The sequence below is a fragment of the Azolla caroliniana genome, unplaced genomic scaffold (assembly GCF_043228905.1).
Source record: "Azolla caroliniana isolate FFs.n. ecotype wild unplaced genomic scaffold, voAzoCaro1.0.p SCAF_17, whole genome shotgun sequence".
Classification (NCBI taxonomy): domain Eukaryota; kingdom Viridiplantae; phylum Streptophyta; class Polypodiopsida; order Salviniales; family Salviniaceae; genus Azolla; species Azolla caroliniana.
In genome coordinates, this window is record NW_028230452.1 from 16,040,578 (window position 1) to 16,054,572 (window position 13,995).

Here is a 13,995-nt window from a genome sequence, read left to right on the forward strand (position 1 = left end):
AGAAACTACGTTGAGCATGAGTTCCACAGATCATCCTTAGTCTAATGGACAAACTGAACGAGTTAATCAAATTATTGAGGACATGCTTTGAGCTTATGTAGCAAAAACCCCTTCTAAGTGGGAGCAATACCTTCCTATCTTAGAATTTGCCTATAATAGCTCTAAACATACATCCACAAGATATAGTCCTTTTATGTTGATGTATGGTTTTCAGCCACGTGCCCTAGTTGATGTCACGATACATCGTGATACATTAGACAGTACATGCAATTTTTTGCAAGACATGAACCAACTGTTGCATATTGTCAAAGAGAATGTCAAGACAACTCAATATCGTGCTCGATTTTATGTTGATCAGGATAGACATCCTCATGCATTTACTATTGGTCAAAAAGTTTTTTTGTGTGTCCCTACTAACTCTACTTCATTGTCTACGGGCAAGTGCGCTAAGTTAGCCCGATGATATTGTGGCCCATTTGAGATCCTTAAGCGGATTGGGTCATCTGCTTATCACCTTGCCTTACCCCGTAACGTTGGTATTTATCCTGTTTTTCACGTCAGTCGTCTAAAACCATTTTTAGGCTCTGGTGATAACACCATCACAATCTAAGATCTTGTAACATTAGAGGATTTTTCTTACAAACCTCATGTTCCTGAACGAATTCTCGATTCTCGTACTAAACGTTTACGTTCTAATGAGATTCGGCTATTCAAGATCAAATGGATGGATAAACCTATTGATTATGCCACATGGGAACGCGAGCATACTCTTAAGGCACAATTTCCTCACTTTATATTGCAAGAGTGTAATCTTTTGAAGTAGGGGAGTATGTTATGTACACATAACGTTGGTGAGGGTAGGTCACTAATATTTACATTAGTGAAGGGTATGTTCACTAATGTTAAAAAGTGGACTAATGATTGGATAGAAGGAATGATAGGTGTATGCACTCATGATTTGGACAACCAATGAATGGAGAGCCTTTTAGAAAGGCACATCTATTCAAGGGGCCTAGGAAAAGGTATAAATATGAGGCTTAGCTACCCTCATAAGGACATTACATCGGAAGGTTGTTGTCTTAGACACTGGTGGTGCAGGCTAGGCTTTCATCTTAACGATCGTGTTTATCTCTTCCAAGGTATTAGTCATCCTAATATCTGGCAGTATGGGACGTCAGTGGTAGGTTGTCTATGTCTAGATCATAACTCGGGGGTGGTCGGGTGGAACGGGTTCTTCTATCCATTCTATTTTCCTCCTTTTACTTTACTTTGGTCTATTGATTAGTAATAGACTCTTAACAACAAGCCGCCTATTGGATTGAATTGAAACGAGGAGCCGACCACCTATCGGGATGAAGGGAGTCTAGGAGCTGCCCATCGAATCGAACCGGGTCTAAAAGCCACCCATCGGATCGAATCGAAATGAGGAGCGAGCCACATATCAGGATCGAAGCGAGTCTCAGAACTGCCCATCGAATTGAACAAGGTCTACAAAGCCACCCATATCTAATGGAATCGAAAGTAGGAGCCACCTATCGAGATCGAAGCGAGTCTAGGAGTTGGGCATTGAATCGAATGGGGTCTACAAAGCCACCCATATCTAATGGAATCAAAAGTAGGAGCCACCTATCGAGATCGAAGCGAGAGTAGGAGCTAGGCATCGAATCAAACGGGGTCTACAAAGCCACCCATATCTGATCGAATCGGAAACCAGGAGCTAGGCATCGAATTGAACGGGGTCTACAAAGCCACCCATATCTGATCGAATCGGAAACCAGGAGCTGGGCATCGAGTTGAACGGGGGTCTACAAAGCCATCCATATCTGATCGAATCAGAAACCAGGGGCCACCTATCGAATCAGAGCGAGTCGAGGAGCCACCACATTGAATCGAGAGGGGGTCTACAAGGCAGCGATCGGATCGAAGGGAGCGTAGGAGGCGGGCGCGCGCCCATGGGACAGACAGATAGAACCTGGTGGTGGTCTCTACGAGGCGGCGCCCATCTGAGAGTGGGAGAGACGGCCATCCATCCAGATCCATCCATCCCATTTCCTGACTGAAATTGGAAGTATGAAGAAACTGCCCAATTCTGTGTGTGTCATCATTCTGTCTGTCTGATTCCTGTGTTTTTTGTATGCAGAACAGAAAAGAAAGACAGTGAGAGTGAGAGTGAGAGTTGAAGAGAGAGAGAGAGAGAGAGAGAGAGAGAGAGAGAGAGAGAGAGCTCTCTCCACTCCCCCTCGGAGCAGTGGTATGATGCTCATCATCGCATTGCTCCTCCTCGCTTCCTCACCTCTTCTTGCTGTCTGCCGCTTCGTGGTGGAGAAGAACAGCCTCGCCGTCGTCTCCCCGGAGTCCCTCAAAGGCAACTATGACAGTGCCATCGGTAACTTCGGAATCCCGCAGTATGGTGGGACCCTGTCAGGAACTGTCATTTCCCCCAAAGAGAACCTTAATGCTTGTAAAGACTTCAGTTCAACTGACCTCTTCCGATCTCCTCCTGGTGGCATGCCTATCTTCCTCATGGTCGTCCGTGGAGGTATTTGCTCAAAACAAAAAAAATAAATTTATCTGATTTCCTGTTCCTCTCGAAGTCTTGGCTGCCGATTCTATGTTCTCGCAACAACTGTAGTGGCTTCGTTTCCCAAGATTAACCTGTTGTTTCTTGCCCGTTTCGCAACTGTAGTGCCTTGCTTATGAAGTATAAGCCATTATATTCTCGTGTTTCACAGTTGTGTTCTGATCTTATCCCGAAGTTTAAATGATCCATTTCTAGAGGTTTCAGAGCTTTGCTTAGTGCCTTACGAAGTTTACAATATTGATTCGACATTTATTTCATGGATTCTTGGGTTTCACAGCTATTCTCAAGTCTCTTTTGAATCGTCGCAATAGATTCTAGGGACCTGGTTTCACATCTTGAGCTTGGGATTAGATGATGCCACAGGGGTCTTGGTTGCATATATACCCTAGGATAAGTTACGGATCATAGGGGGTTTGCATTTGAAGCTTAAGCTAAGGATTGAGTACAAGTATTTTTTTTTTTTTTAAATTTAATTGCTAATTTCTTAGTTTTGAAAGTTAAGACTGTATCGGAGCGTCCTTTGACATTAAAGCCATAGATCTCTAGGCCCTCTTCTGAAGTTTAATCTATGGCCTATAGGGTCTCACAACATTGTGTCAAGGTTATTTCCAACTTTGAGCTACAGATTCCAGGGTTTCAAAGCTGCATTGAGTCTTTGAAGTTTAAGACATGGATTGCAGGTTTCGCAGCTGTTCTGAGTTTTCTTTGATATTAACATAATGTTGTACAGCTGTAATGAGTCTTGTTCGATGCATACACAATAGATTCTAGAGTTTCACTCCCATGTTGATCTCTTTCAAAGTTCAAGCTATGGATATTTATGGTTTTACAACTGTGCTGAGACCCTGTGTTATGCACAGATTGCTATTTTGCCTTGAAGGTATGGAATGCACAGAAAGCTGGAGCTGCAGCTGTGCTTGTGGTGGACGATAGAGTTGAGCCTTTGATAACCATGGACTCTCCGGGGGAAGATGAAGGTGCTTCACATTATCTCAACAATATCACTATTCCCTCGGCTTTAATCGAGAAAAAATTTGGTGATGAATTGAAGAAGGCCATTGAGAGTAATAACATGGTAAGTCTAAAACTGGATTGGCGGGAAGCTGTTCCACATCCTGATGCCAGAGTTGAGTATGAAATTTGGGCCAACAGTAATGATGAATGTGGTACCAAGTGTGATACACAGACTGACTTTGTAAAGAATTTTAAAGGAGCGGCTCAGTTGCTCGAGAAGGGTGGATTTACCATGTTTACACCCCATTATATTACGTGGTATTGCCCAGGGGCCTTCATTCTTAGTAGGCAATGCAAGTCACAATGCATAAACCATGGACGCTACTGTGCACCAGATCCAGAGCAAGATTTTAATAAGGGCTACGATGGCAAGGATGTTGTATTGGAAAACTTGCGACAGCTTTGTGTATACAATGTCGCTAATGAGACCCAAAAATCATGGGTTTGGTGGGATTATGTCACAGACTTCCACATTAGATGTCCTATGAAGGAGAAGAAATACAACCAGCAGTGTGCTGAAGGAATAATCAAATCTTTAGGTGTGTCTTCTTACTATCCATTTTCTATTTGTTTATCTTTTCTTAGTTATGTGGTAATTAGTGCTGGACTACACTTTGGACAAAGATAAAGCTAACGGCGATCAATTTGATACTTTCCATGTGCTAGGGTTGGATGTAGCAAAAATCAGAGACTGTATGGGAAATCCAGATGCTGATGCTGACAATGTCATTTTAAAGAGAGAACAAGATGCACAGGTATCATGTTTTCCCTTCCTCTTTTAGACATGAAGGCAATGATATATGACTGGACTTTCCTATTTAACATAATCCTCAACAGATTGGAAAAGGCACACGGGGGGATGTGACAATTCTGCCAACTATCATTGTGAACAATAGGCAATATCGAGGTTTGTTTATCCATTTTAATGATTGTCTCATTAGTACCTACATATACTTCATACATATGTATGTATAGTTGCATTCACATAATGCTACTTTTCTTTGGACATTTCTTGATGGAAAGCCTCATATGACTCACATAAATCAATAGATTGTTTTCTATATGGATGATCATCTTGCTGATGTAGGTTGTATGTAGAGATCCATTAATTGTAGTGCGATGTTGGACTATGGATCATTGCATAGTTTACTAAGCTATGACTAATTTGAAGTAAGTTTAATGATTGGATGCCTTTTGGAATGATTTTTAAACACTCTTTAGACTTTAAGGCTAAAGCTATGTGATTAAGTACTTAGGGAGTTATGAAAAAGCTTTGCAGCAAAAATGCTTATTGCAGTGGAGCTACATTTATGTTCCTGTGTAGCTTTGTGGTGTGGAAATGCTATTGGAGATGACAAGGGGTTGAGTGAAAGTGCACTGCAATTAGAGTATCATAGATGTAAATCTATCAGTCTTGTGAGGAAAACAAATCTGAATATTGTTTTGTAAAAAAGTTGGAAATAACCTACGGTTCCCGAGTTGAAAAATGGGAATTCCCATTTGCAATGTGAAAGTAGAGTGTCGATGCAGCTTGGTTGAATGAGAAAGGCATCATTGGATCTTATGATGTCCTCAAAGTGTGAGTTATATAGGAATTCCTTTACAGAGAGAAAAATAGGAGTACAATCGTAGCAAACTATGCAATATAAATGTGTTGAGGCTTATTTGTGAATCCTAATTCGCGTGCCATCATCTCTCTTGACCGGATGCATCAAATGGAGTCCATTTTAATACAATAAACATTCTATTCCGATTCTGTCGTGGCTCAGATGTTGTATGGTGAGAATGGTACATGCTCTCCCTTTTACACTACATGCATTGGGCCAATGACCACCAATGCATTTGTATGTCCACTATAAATATATACATTGGGATGTCTAAGCCATTGTCATGCATGCACTCACTCATAAGGGCTTGGGCAAGTAAGGTGACTGTCAAATAAACCCTGTTTCAAGAATGTGGGAATGCATTTCCCCCCATGCCCCATTCTAGGTTTGTGTAAACTGTAAGATATTTAAGTTTGGTTCTGGACAATAAATGTATGATATTGTAAACCATACAGTTATAGCTGATATTTAAGTTTGTTCTGGACAATAATTGTACTAAGCTAAATCAAAACGTTCTTTACTGTTCACCATTGAAACTCCCAGTCTTTTTTTTGATTCCGATGTGGATAATCTTCCTGTTGCCTATTTCCTTGTGTCATTTGGCAGATGCAATATGTTTTAGGGTACGCAAAGCAAGGTCTTTGAGAATCATTTGTGATTTTGCGCAGGGAAGCTCGACAAAGGTGCTGTTTTGAAAGCTATTTGTGCAGGATTTCAAGAAACAACAGAACCTCCAGTTTGCCTTAGTTCTGGTATGCCACCCTAATATAATTGCTTATAGAAATTTGACATCCATGTGTCTATAATGTTCTGCTTAAGCATATGAAACACTTCATGTATTCCAATGGCACAGATATGCAGACAAACGAGTGCTTAACAAATAATGGTGGTTGCTGGCAGGATAAAACAACTAATCTCACGGCCTGCAAAGTAGGTTTTGTATTTCTGAATGTAATTGTTTTGTGCTCATTTCAATGTTTATTTACTGACTAACTCATACAGGATACATTCCGGGGTAGAGTTTGTGAATGCCCGTTGGTGGATGGTGTACAATTTCAAGGAGATGGATATGAATCTTGTAAAGGTAGGAAAACTTTTGAAGGTGGAAATAATTAGCTCAATCATTTATCTTTAAAACATATATATTTTTTCCCAGCTATGGGTGACGGATGGTGCAAAATCCAAAATGGAGGTTGTTGGAATGAGACACGAGATGGGAAAGGATACTCAGCTTGCTCTGTAAGATTTCTATTTCCAATGGTTACTTGTAGATACCATTAGTTCCACTTTATCTTAATGATCCATTTGGAGAAAATGCAGGAATCTAAATCAAAATGCGAGTGTCCGGCTGGTTTTGAGGGCGATGGAATTCACAGTTGTAATGGTAAGCGACATCATCAATTAATTAATTTTATGAGATGCGTGGTCATTAGACATACCTTTATGCCTTTTGTTGCTGAAATGTAATTTTTGACACATTTTAACAGATATCGACGAATGCAAAGAGAAGCTTGCTTGTCAATGCCCTGACTGCAGTTGCTCAAATACATGGGGTGGCTATGACTGCAAATGCCATGGAGATCTTTTGTATATCCGAGAGCATGATATGTGTATAAGTGAGTACACGTTTTTTCTGTCTTCCAAATGTATCAAGCAAAAGGACAAAACAAAAGTTTCTTAGTGCTTATGTACCCACATGTGACCTGATTCTGAACATTTGATCTGGCAGGCAAGAAAGCAGTCACTTCTGGCTCTGTGTATATTGTAGTTATGATGATTCTTATGGGATTAGCTGCGGCAGGCATTGGAGCATATGTTGTTTATAAATATAGATTGCGGGTGAGTAGAGATTTGCAGTTTAGAAGATTGTATGTTTTCCCAAACTTCTCTAATCTTGTTGAGACTTTTTGCACTACAGTCATACATGGACTCGGAAATAAGAGCTATCATGGCACAATACATGCCTCTTGACAGTCAGAATGAAGTTCATCGCCATGTCGAAGAGGAAACATAGCCAGCGGTGAGGGGTAATACCGTTTTGTATATCAGCTGTTCTGTTCTTCTTCTAGATTCATTGGTATAACATGAAGGAAGTTGGAACTGTGCTTTGTTGTCACAGAGGCTTTCATAGGAAGAGAGTCTCTGTATTATATCTAAATGAATAGATGCATACCTATTTTGGGGCTCTTTCATTATATTGTGAAGTATTCGAAGGTATTTAATGGAGAGTGTCTTTGCATGCGGTTATAAACGTTCTCATGTCGATACTCTTGATATGTTATATTGATATGTCCGATATAATGTTCTGAACTTTCCTTTTCAAAGAGATGCTTATATGAATGAACTTATTCCACTACAGCCTCAATCTCCGCTCAGCCATTAGTTTTGAACAATTAGAGTTAAGTTCAGGGAGTCAACATGACGGATTGTTTTACATCATATAAACATGAGCACGTGACTTATTATTCTTATTATAAACATGTCTTTTTCATTTCATTGTAGTTTTATTTTGGGATAAGCGTCAGGAGTTATTGATGAGCTTGAACTTGAGAGTTCATTCACACAATTGATGACTCCTTAGAACCTAAGAAGTTCAATAATAAATAAACAAGAGAGAACATACTAAGAGTAGGACAACACATGCATCTATGTATAGCATCATGTAAGTCAACCGCATTAATTGAGAATAGAGTCATGAGATGCCTCATTAATGTAGGGAAAGAATGTGTTGTTAGGGCCAGGTTGCAGAAAGATTTTCCCAAACTTGGAGAGAACACCGGTTGGCATAGCCAAAAGCACATTCAGTCCATCAGGGGTTCCATCAGAAACAAAGAGCACATATGCCACCATTTCACTAAGGATGGGGCCAGCACAGATTGGCATACCCCAACCAAAATCCAAGTTTTGTAGCTTGATGATTTTCCACCATGCAGAAACATACAATGTGGTGTCACTAAGAGGAACTCCTTTGTTGATCTCTAGACAATCAATCGCAGACCTCACGTACTCATTAGTGATGCGTATCCGAGCTTCTTTCACCTTTGACACTGCGAATGATAATGGTTGGCGCAACAAGTCTGTAGACTTTGCACGTGCACAAGCGCACAATACCGCGTTTCCTGCAAAACCTGTTGGTAGTGGAGGTTCCATGCTTTGGCGGAAGTTAACAGCGAAAAGGAATGATGAATAATCTTCTTGATTGCCATCGATACAATCATTAAGAGCAGCAGTGCGACATTGCCATAAATGTGCTGCCAAGGCTTCGAACGTGGTTGTAACTCCACCTCCGGCTGCTTGTTTCAATTGTTTTACCATATTTCCATCTACATGAAAATTCCTGTATGCATAATCTTGCAATCCACCACCACGCGATGTCGCAGCGACCAATGCATCAGCCTCTGTGTAGGCAGTTGTTGGATTGAGTTGCTTTGTGAATGGAACACCTGGTAACCATGTGTACTCGAAATGATCGAATTCTACCCGCGGTGGTGACCGTGCCCTCAATGTGGTGCGATCTGGGTCAGGCCATGTTTGCATACCGAGGCCACGTGCTAAAGATGCAAAGTTGGCCAAGAACTCACCGGCAGCTATGCCATCGAGGAGAACATGGTTGGATGAGAAACCGATGGTAAAGCTTCCACACTTGAATCTTGTCACCTTCATAGTAAAACAATCGTACACAACAAACAAAATGACTATAGGCATTTTTCCTTATGAGAAACTCATTTCAGAGAAGAAATGGAGTAGTTTTAGGTTATGTTCCACTATGGGTATAAAAGCTGGGCATTTTTGCTTGTGTGAGAGAGGTGCCTTCCCTCTTTAGTCAAGAAGGTCTAGTCATATTTCCTCATGGCAATGTGGATAGGAAACTTGTCTTCATGTTTTCCTAAAGTGCGCTGTAACATGACAACTGTTTGTTGGAGCTTGTAACCACATGCAACAAGCTCTCTTCTTAGAGACCATATAATTTAAAACCTTGGATTATATTGATAAAGTGGTAAAAAAGTTGGAATTATATTGGAAAGGGACAACAATTTTAAAATTTCATTTGATAAATACATACTCAACATCAAAGGAGTTGATATTATACATACACAAAGTTAGAATAATGGTGGAAGTAGTCTCCGTTTGATGTATACAAATACAAGGGCATCATCCTCCAACGAAGTTGTAATCTTAATGAAATGAGTACTTAGATACATAAACATACTAGTGCCTTTTAAAGTATAGTATTTTTTTTTGTTTATATAATCACACACACACACACACACACACACACACACGTGTGATAAGGAGCGTGCAAAAGTGAAGAAAAATGTATGAATGAATTACCTGAACTGTGGTGAGGGGGAGGTCAGCCAAGGTGGTAGGGCTTTGTGGGAGCAAAACAAGGGACCGAAATCCGGGATTAGGGAAGTTTGGGTCACCAATGTCAGCAAATGTGGCACGAGAGTTTGCACCTGCAAAGAGAACTCCTGCATTGTTACACACGAGCTCGAGTCGATATAGAGATTTGTTGTATCGAAGTCGTCCTGCCATAAAATGGTATGGCACAAGAAGTTGAAGTAGTGCATTTCGGAGCTTGTCGACGACTCCTAGGGTTGAACCCCCTCCCTCCCCATCTTTCACTTCATAGAAGTAAACGGTCTCGATTGGGTAGAGTACGACTTGATCAATATTCGATAGAAACATAATTTCATCATTTGTTGATGAGCCAGATATGTGGGAGGCAATTAGTAGCTCAGGCTCCCCGATTATCTCAACCCCTAAATCCTCTGTGATATTGATACCCATACTTTTTTTTGCTGTTAACAAGTCTTTCTTCTCAACCTCAATATTCTCTTGTGTAGACATGAATGTGTGCTCACTAGGGTTTATTTAACAAGCCTCACCTTCTCTTCCTTTTCTTTGTTGCTTATCTACCCTCCCCCTCTCATGCAAGATATGTCATATCTTCCCTGCTTGGCTCACACATTTTTTGCTTATTTACCTTTTGGGATCATTCCATCTCTTCATGGTAAAAGAAGAGAAAGAGAAGTTGTTGGAACTCTCTCTCTCTCTCTCTCTCTCTCTCTCTCTCTCTCTCTCTCTCTCTCTCTCTCTCGTTTAGTGTTTATTAGGTTTAACATGGAATCCTTGTTTCTCCCATGGTGTCTCTTTTTATATTAATGAAGATACATAGCCGTAAGTGCTTCCTTCTTTTTACATTTAGGACCAAAAAACCCTTATCCTTTGTTAATAACACAGCTCAGAGAAAAAACACAACACAGCTCAGAGAAATATAACACAGCTCAGAGAAAAAACATTATCCTCATTTCACTTTGAGAAAATGCAACAAATGTTTTTGCACCCCTCTTGTGCACACTTGTGCACTGACACATGAACATGAACACACATTTTGTGGATGTTGGCTTGGTATTTTACATCATGGCATCAAACTTATAACATTGAGAGAACTCAAGTGGGATCCTCACCATGAGTCTCTACCTCATGTTCTAGATCATTGCCATCTTTCATTGACGTCTATGCAATCCCTCCCTCTCTCTCTCTCTCTCTCTCTCTCTCTCAAACATTAGGATATCATGCTCTAATTTAGAATAATAATTTCTTATTTTTCGATGAAGTGTAGTGTCCCTATACTAGGAAACTTGTTTGCATACCTCTCTTTAGGGTTGTTAGGGGTCAGTTGCGCACCTATTTGAGCAAATTGCTCGCCACCTTTTTGAGGGTAGGTGGGAGTTTTTCCCTTTACCTTGAGATGACAACAATGTTTGGGCTTTCCTTAGTTGTCCTTTATAACTTGAAGATGTGAAAATCATGCTTTTGTTACTCATCACATATTTTTTGGAAATGATTCCATTCCTTTTTGTAGAGGTACACTTTGGGATTATACCTCAATAGATCCCGGAAATTATGTTGTGGCCCTCAACTTTGAGAGCATATAAATACGTGTCGTTCACGATATGTTGAGGAATACCTTATCTCATTTTATGTAAGGCTATATGTTGAGTTCAAGAAACATGATATATGTAAAGGATGATTTGTCTCTTTTGGGCAAGGTTATATCTTGAGGCTACACAATCATGTGTTTATATAACTCACAAATCACATGAGGAACTAGTTTTGATATTACAAGATGATAAATCGTGTTCCTTTGAAGGGTTAGCTCCAAGATTCTTTCCACAACGCATCAATTGCAAAAAACATACACTTTGTTATCTCTTCATCTTCTCACTCTCTCTACACAAACAACCATCAGCAATCAAAATTCTAAAGGTGGTTCCTCTTTTGCCCAAGAGTTTGTATCGAGGATACTTCTAACAACAAAATGTTGGGTCAACAACAATGGAATAATTTATCTTGTGATTTCAAATTGAAAGGTCGTAATAAAATTTGAATAACATAGTTTATGTTAAGATAATTGGTCTCTTTTAGACAGTAGGGCTATATTTGAGGCTACAATCATGTATTGATATAATTCCTGAATTTTCTTCACGTGGAGAGCTAACTTCCATATATTACAAGATAATAATAAAATCATGATCATTTGGAGGGTTACCTCTAAGGTTGTTTTTATGCTATGACGTATCAATGTTCTACCACATTTGGAAAAAACCTTACAATATTCTTGTACATAACATAGAGTCAACCTTACAACAAATTACAATGCCCTCATATACATACATAACGTCATATTCTTTCTTTCTCCTCTCAGCACACAAACAACTAATCAAAATAGAAGGTGTTACCTCTTCTACTAAAAAGTTTAATGCAGCCAAATCAACCTCCACATTCAAATCAATTTCATCCTTCAATCTTCTCAATTATTGTCTGTGTAAAATATTGCATTCTTTTTTTATTATATAAAAGTTTTTCTTAAATAGTATTAAGAATAAAACGCCTGAAGGCTACAACTTGAACCTAGTTACCAAGGAGGTTACAACTTTTCCTATACAATGTTGTAAAATACAAGGATGTTTACATTTGTTGATATTCAAGAAAGAGTGCATGGAAGTCGATATTGCCATTGAGGTTCTTGAGTTTAAAATATTGCATTCTTGGTTGTTGATGTCAAAAGAAGAAAAGCAATGATGTCGACCAAATCGCCTATGTTTATATTGTGGTGGCCCAAGGCATATTGTAGTAAATTGTCCACATAGGCCGAGACGTTAGGTTAAACTAAGTTGCTACAATTGATAAGTCTCTTTCATTAGGTGTATATAGCAATCTTAGTGGTCCAATCTTATCAAATAAATTTGAGGTTCTAATTCAACTAGATGATGCGTTAAATGATTAAGTCCAACCAAAATGGGAGCCGTTTTGTTGGAAGTCCCAGATCTGTGCAACCCATGAGTGGTTCCATTTCTTCTAAGCAAGTTCACAGGGTGTTGTGTTCTCATCTCAAATGGTTTTTCATATAACAAGTAATGATTAAGTTGATGTTCCAGCACTATTAAGAGTATAAACTAATCAATAGACCAAATTAAAGTAAAAGAAAGGTGAATAGATTAAATTGGAGAACCCATTCTACCTTACCAACCCCCAACTATGATCAAGACATAGCCAATCTACCATTGACCTCCCATACCGACAGATATTAGGATGACTAGTACCTTGGAAGAGGTAACAAGATCGTTGCGTCAAAACCATGTGATGTCTTAAGACAACAACCTTCCGACTTAACATGTTTTATGAGGATAGCTAGGCCTTAATAGGCCCCTTGAATAGATGTGCTTTTCCAAAGACTTTCTATTCATTGGTTGTCAAGATCATGCTAGTGCATGTACCTATCATTCCTTCCATCTAACATACCCTTCACTTATGTTATGTAAATATTAATGAAATGCCCTCACATACATTATGTATGCTTAACATGTGCGGAAATGGAGCTCGGCCACAATCGAGTCTTAAAAACTCAATGGAAGAATACAAACAAAATAGAAATAAGATAGACACAAGATGTTAACATGGAAAACCCTAATAGGGAAAAAAAACCACGAGAGCCCACAGAATCCAACTATCACTATAAGAGGAGGATACAATGTGAAACTTAGAGGCAACAACCTCGAGCCCTATGTCTTCGCCAACCGACGGTTACCACATAAAGACTTTTTGTATTTCACGCTCTCACTGTCTCTATCTATCTCTGTCTATACAACAAAGCAATAACAACATGTAATAATCTACAACACCAAAAGTGATTGCCCTAAGTCATATTTATACTTATATGACTTTAGGGTTATTTACAAATATAGCCATGATAGGCACATCAAAACATATTTATTGATATGTCCTTGGATCCGGTTCATACCGGATCTCATCCAGAGGGACCGAATTCCTAACATAACATACTCCCCTACTTCGAAATATTACACTCTTGCAATATCATGAATAGGTTTATCCATGCATTTGATCTTGAATTGTTGAATCTCCTTAGAACCTAATTGTTCAGTTCGAGAATCAAGAATGTGTTTTGGAACATGAGGTTTGTGGGACAAATCCTCGAATGTTACAAGATCCTTTACTATGATGGTGTTATCATTAGAGCTAAAAATGGTTTTAGAAGACTTAATACGTGAAAAGCATGATGAATACCAATGTTATTGGGTAAGGCAAGGTGATAAGCTTAGGCTTTCAAAGGGGCCACAATATCGTGGGGCTAATGTTACGGGCATGACCATATAATATCCCGTGGTGAGAATTGTCGTAGTATTCTATACACGTGGATAAGTGTGAGGGTTAAACAAAGAGTCTAAAGAAGGGGAGGATTACTTTTAATCCTCGGGATTGAGA

At 39.4% G+C, this 13,995-nt stretch overlaps 2 protein-coding genes across 2 annotated transcripts; one reads left to right on the forward strand and one right to left on the reverse strand.

The window, feature by feature from the left end:
• The first annotated feature begins 2,235 nt into the window (after positions 1-2,235).
• Positions 2,236-7,553, forward strand: LOC147853294 (vacuolar-sorting receptor 3-like). The gene is made up of 12 exons (XM_087332776.1): positions 2,236-2,539; positions 3,442-4,134; positions 4,262-4,350; positions 4,433-4,502; positions 5,871-5,954; positions 6,056-6,132; positions 6,205-6,286; positions 6,359-6,441; positions 6,523-6,586; positions 6,690-6,818; positions 6,932-7,041; positions 7,121-7,553. Exons 1-12 carry the CDS (start codon positions 2,254-2,256, stop codon positions 7,214-7,216), a joined length of 1,863 nt encoding a protein of 620 aa, XP_087188902.1. The 5' UTR covers positions 2,236-2,253; the 3' UTR covers positions 7,217-7,553.
• A 3-nt stretch (positions 7,554-7,556) lies between these two features.
• On the reverse strand, positions 7,557-10,261 carry LOC147853295 (acyltransferase GLAUCE-like). Its single transcript, XM_087332777.1, has 2 exons — positions 9,535-10,261; positions 7,557-8,859 (listed from the first exon to the last, which is right to left on the reverse strand). Exons 1-2 carry the CDS (start codon positions 10,054-10,056, stop codon positions 7,879-7,881), a joined length of 1,503 nt encoding a protein of 500 aa, XP_087188903.1. The 5' UTR covers positions 10,057-10,261; the 3' UTR covers positions 7,557-7,878.
• Between the last annotated feature and the right edge of the window lie 3,734 nt (positions 10,262-13,995).

What these genes read in the sequence shown, in the direction of transcription:
- LOC147853294 (XM_087332776.1), top strand. Translation starts at nt 2,254, where the DNA reads ATGATGCTCATCATCGCATTGCTCCTCCTCGCTTCCTCACCTCTTCTT. An exon ending in GAACAATAGGCAATATCGAG is followed by an intron (nt 4,503 to 5,870) that starts GTTTGTTTATCC and finishes GATTTTGCGCAG; the next exon opens with GGAAGCTCGACAAAGGTGCT. An exon ending in AAGGATACTCAGCTTGCTCT is followed by an intron (nt 6,442 to 6,522) that starts GTAAGATTTCTA and finishes GAGAAAATGCAG; the next exon opens with GAATCTAAATCAAAATGCGA.
- LOC147853295 (XM_087332777.1), bottom strand. Translation starts at nt 10,056, where the DNA reads ATGTCTACACAAGAGAATATTGAGGTTGAGAAGAAAGACTTGTTAACA. An exon ending in TCCCCCTCACCACAGTTCAG is followed by an intron (nt 8,860 to 9,534) that starts GTAATTCATTCA and finishes TTTACTATGAAG; the next exon opens with GTGACAAGATTCAAGTGTGG.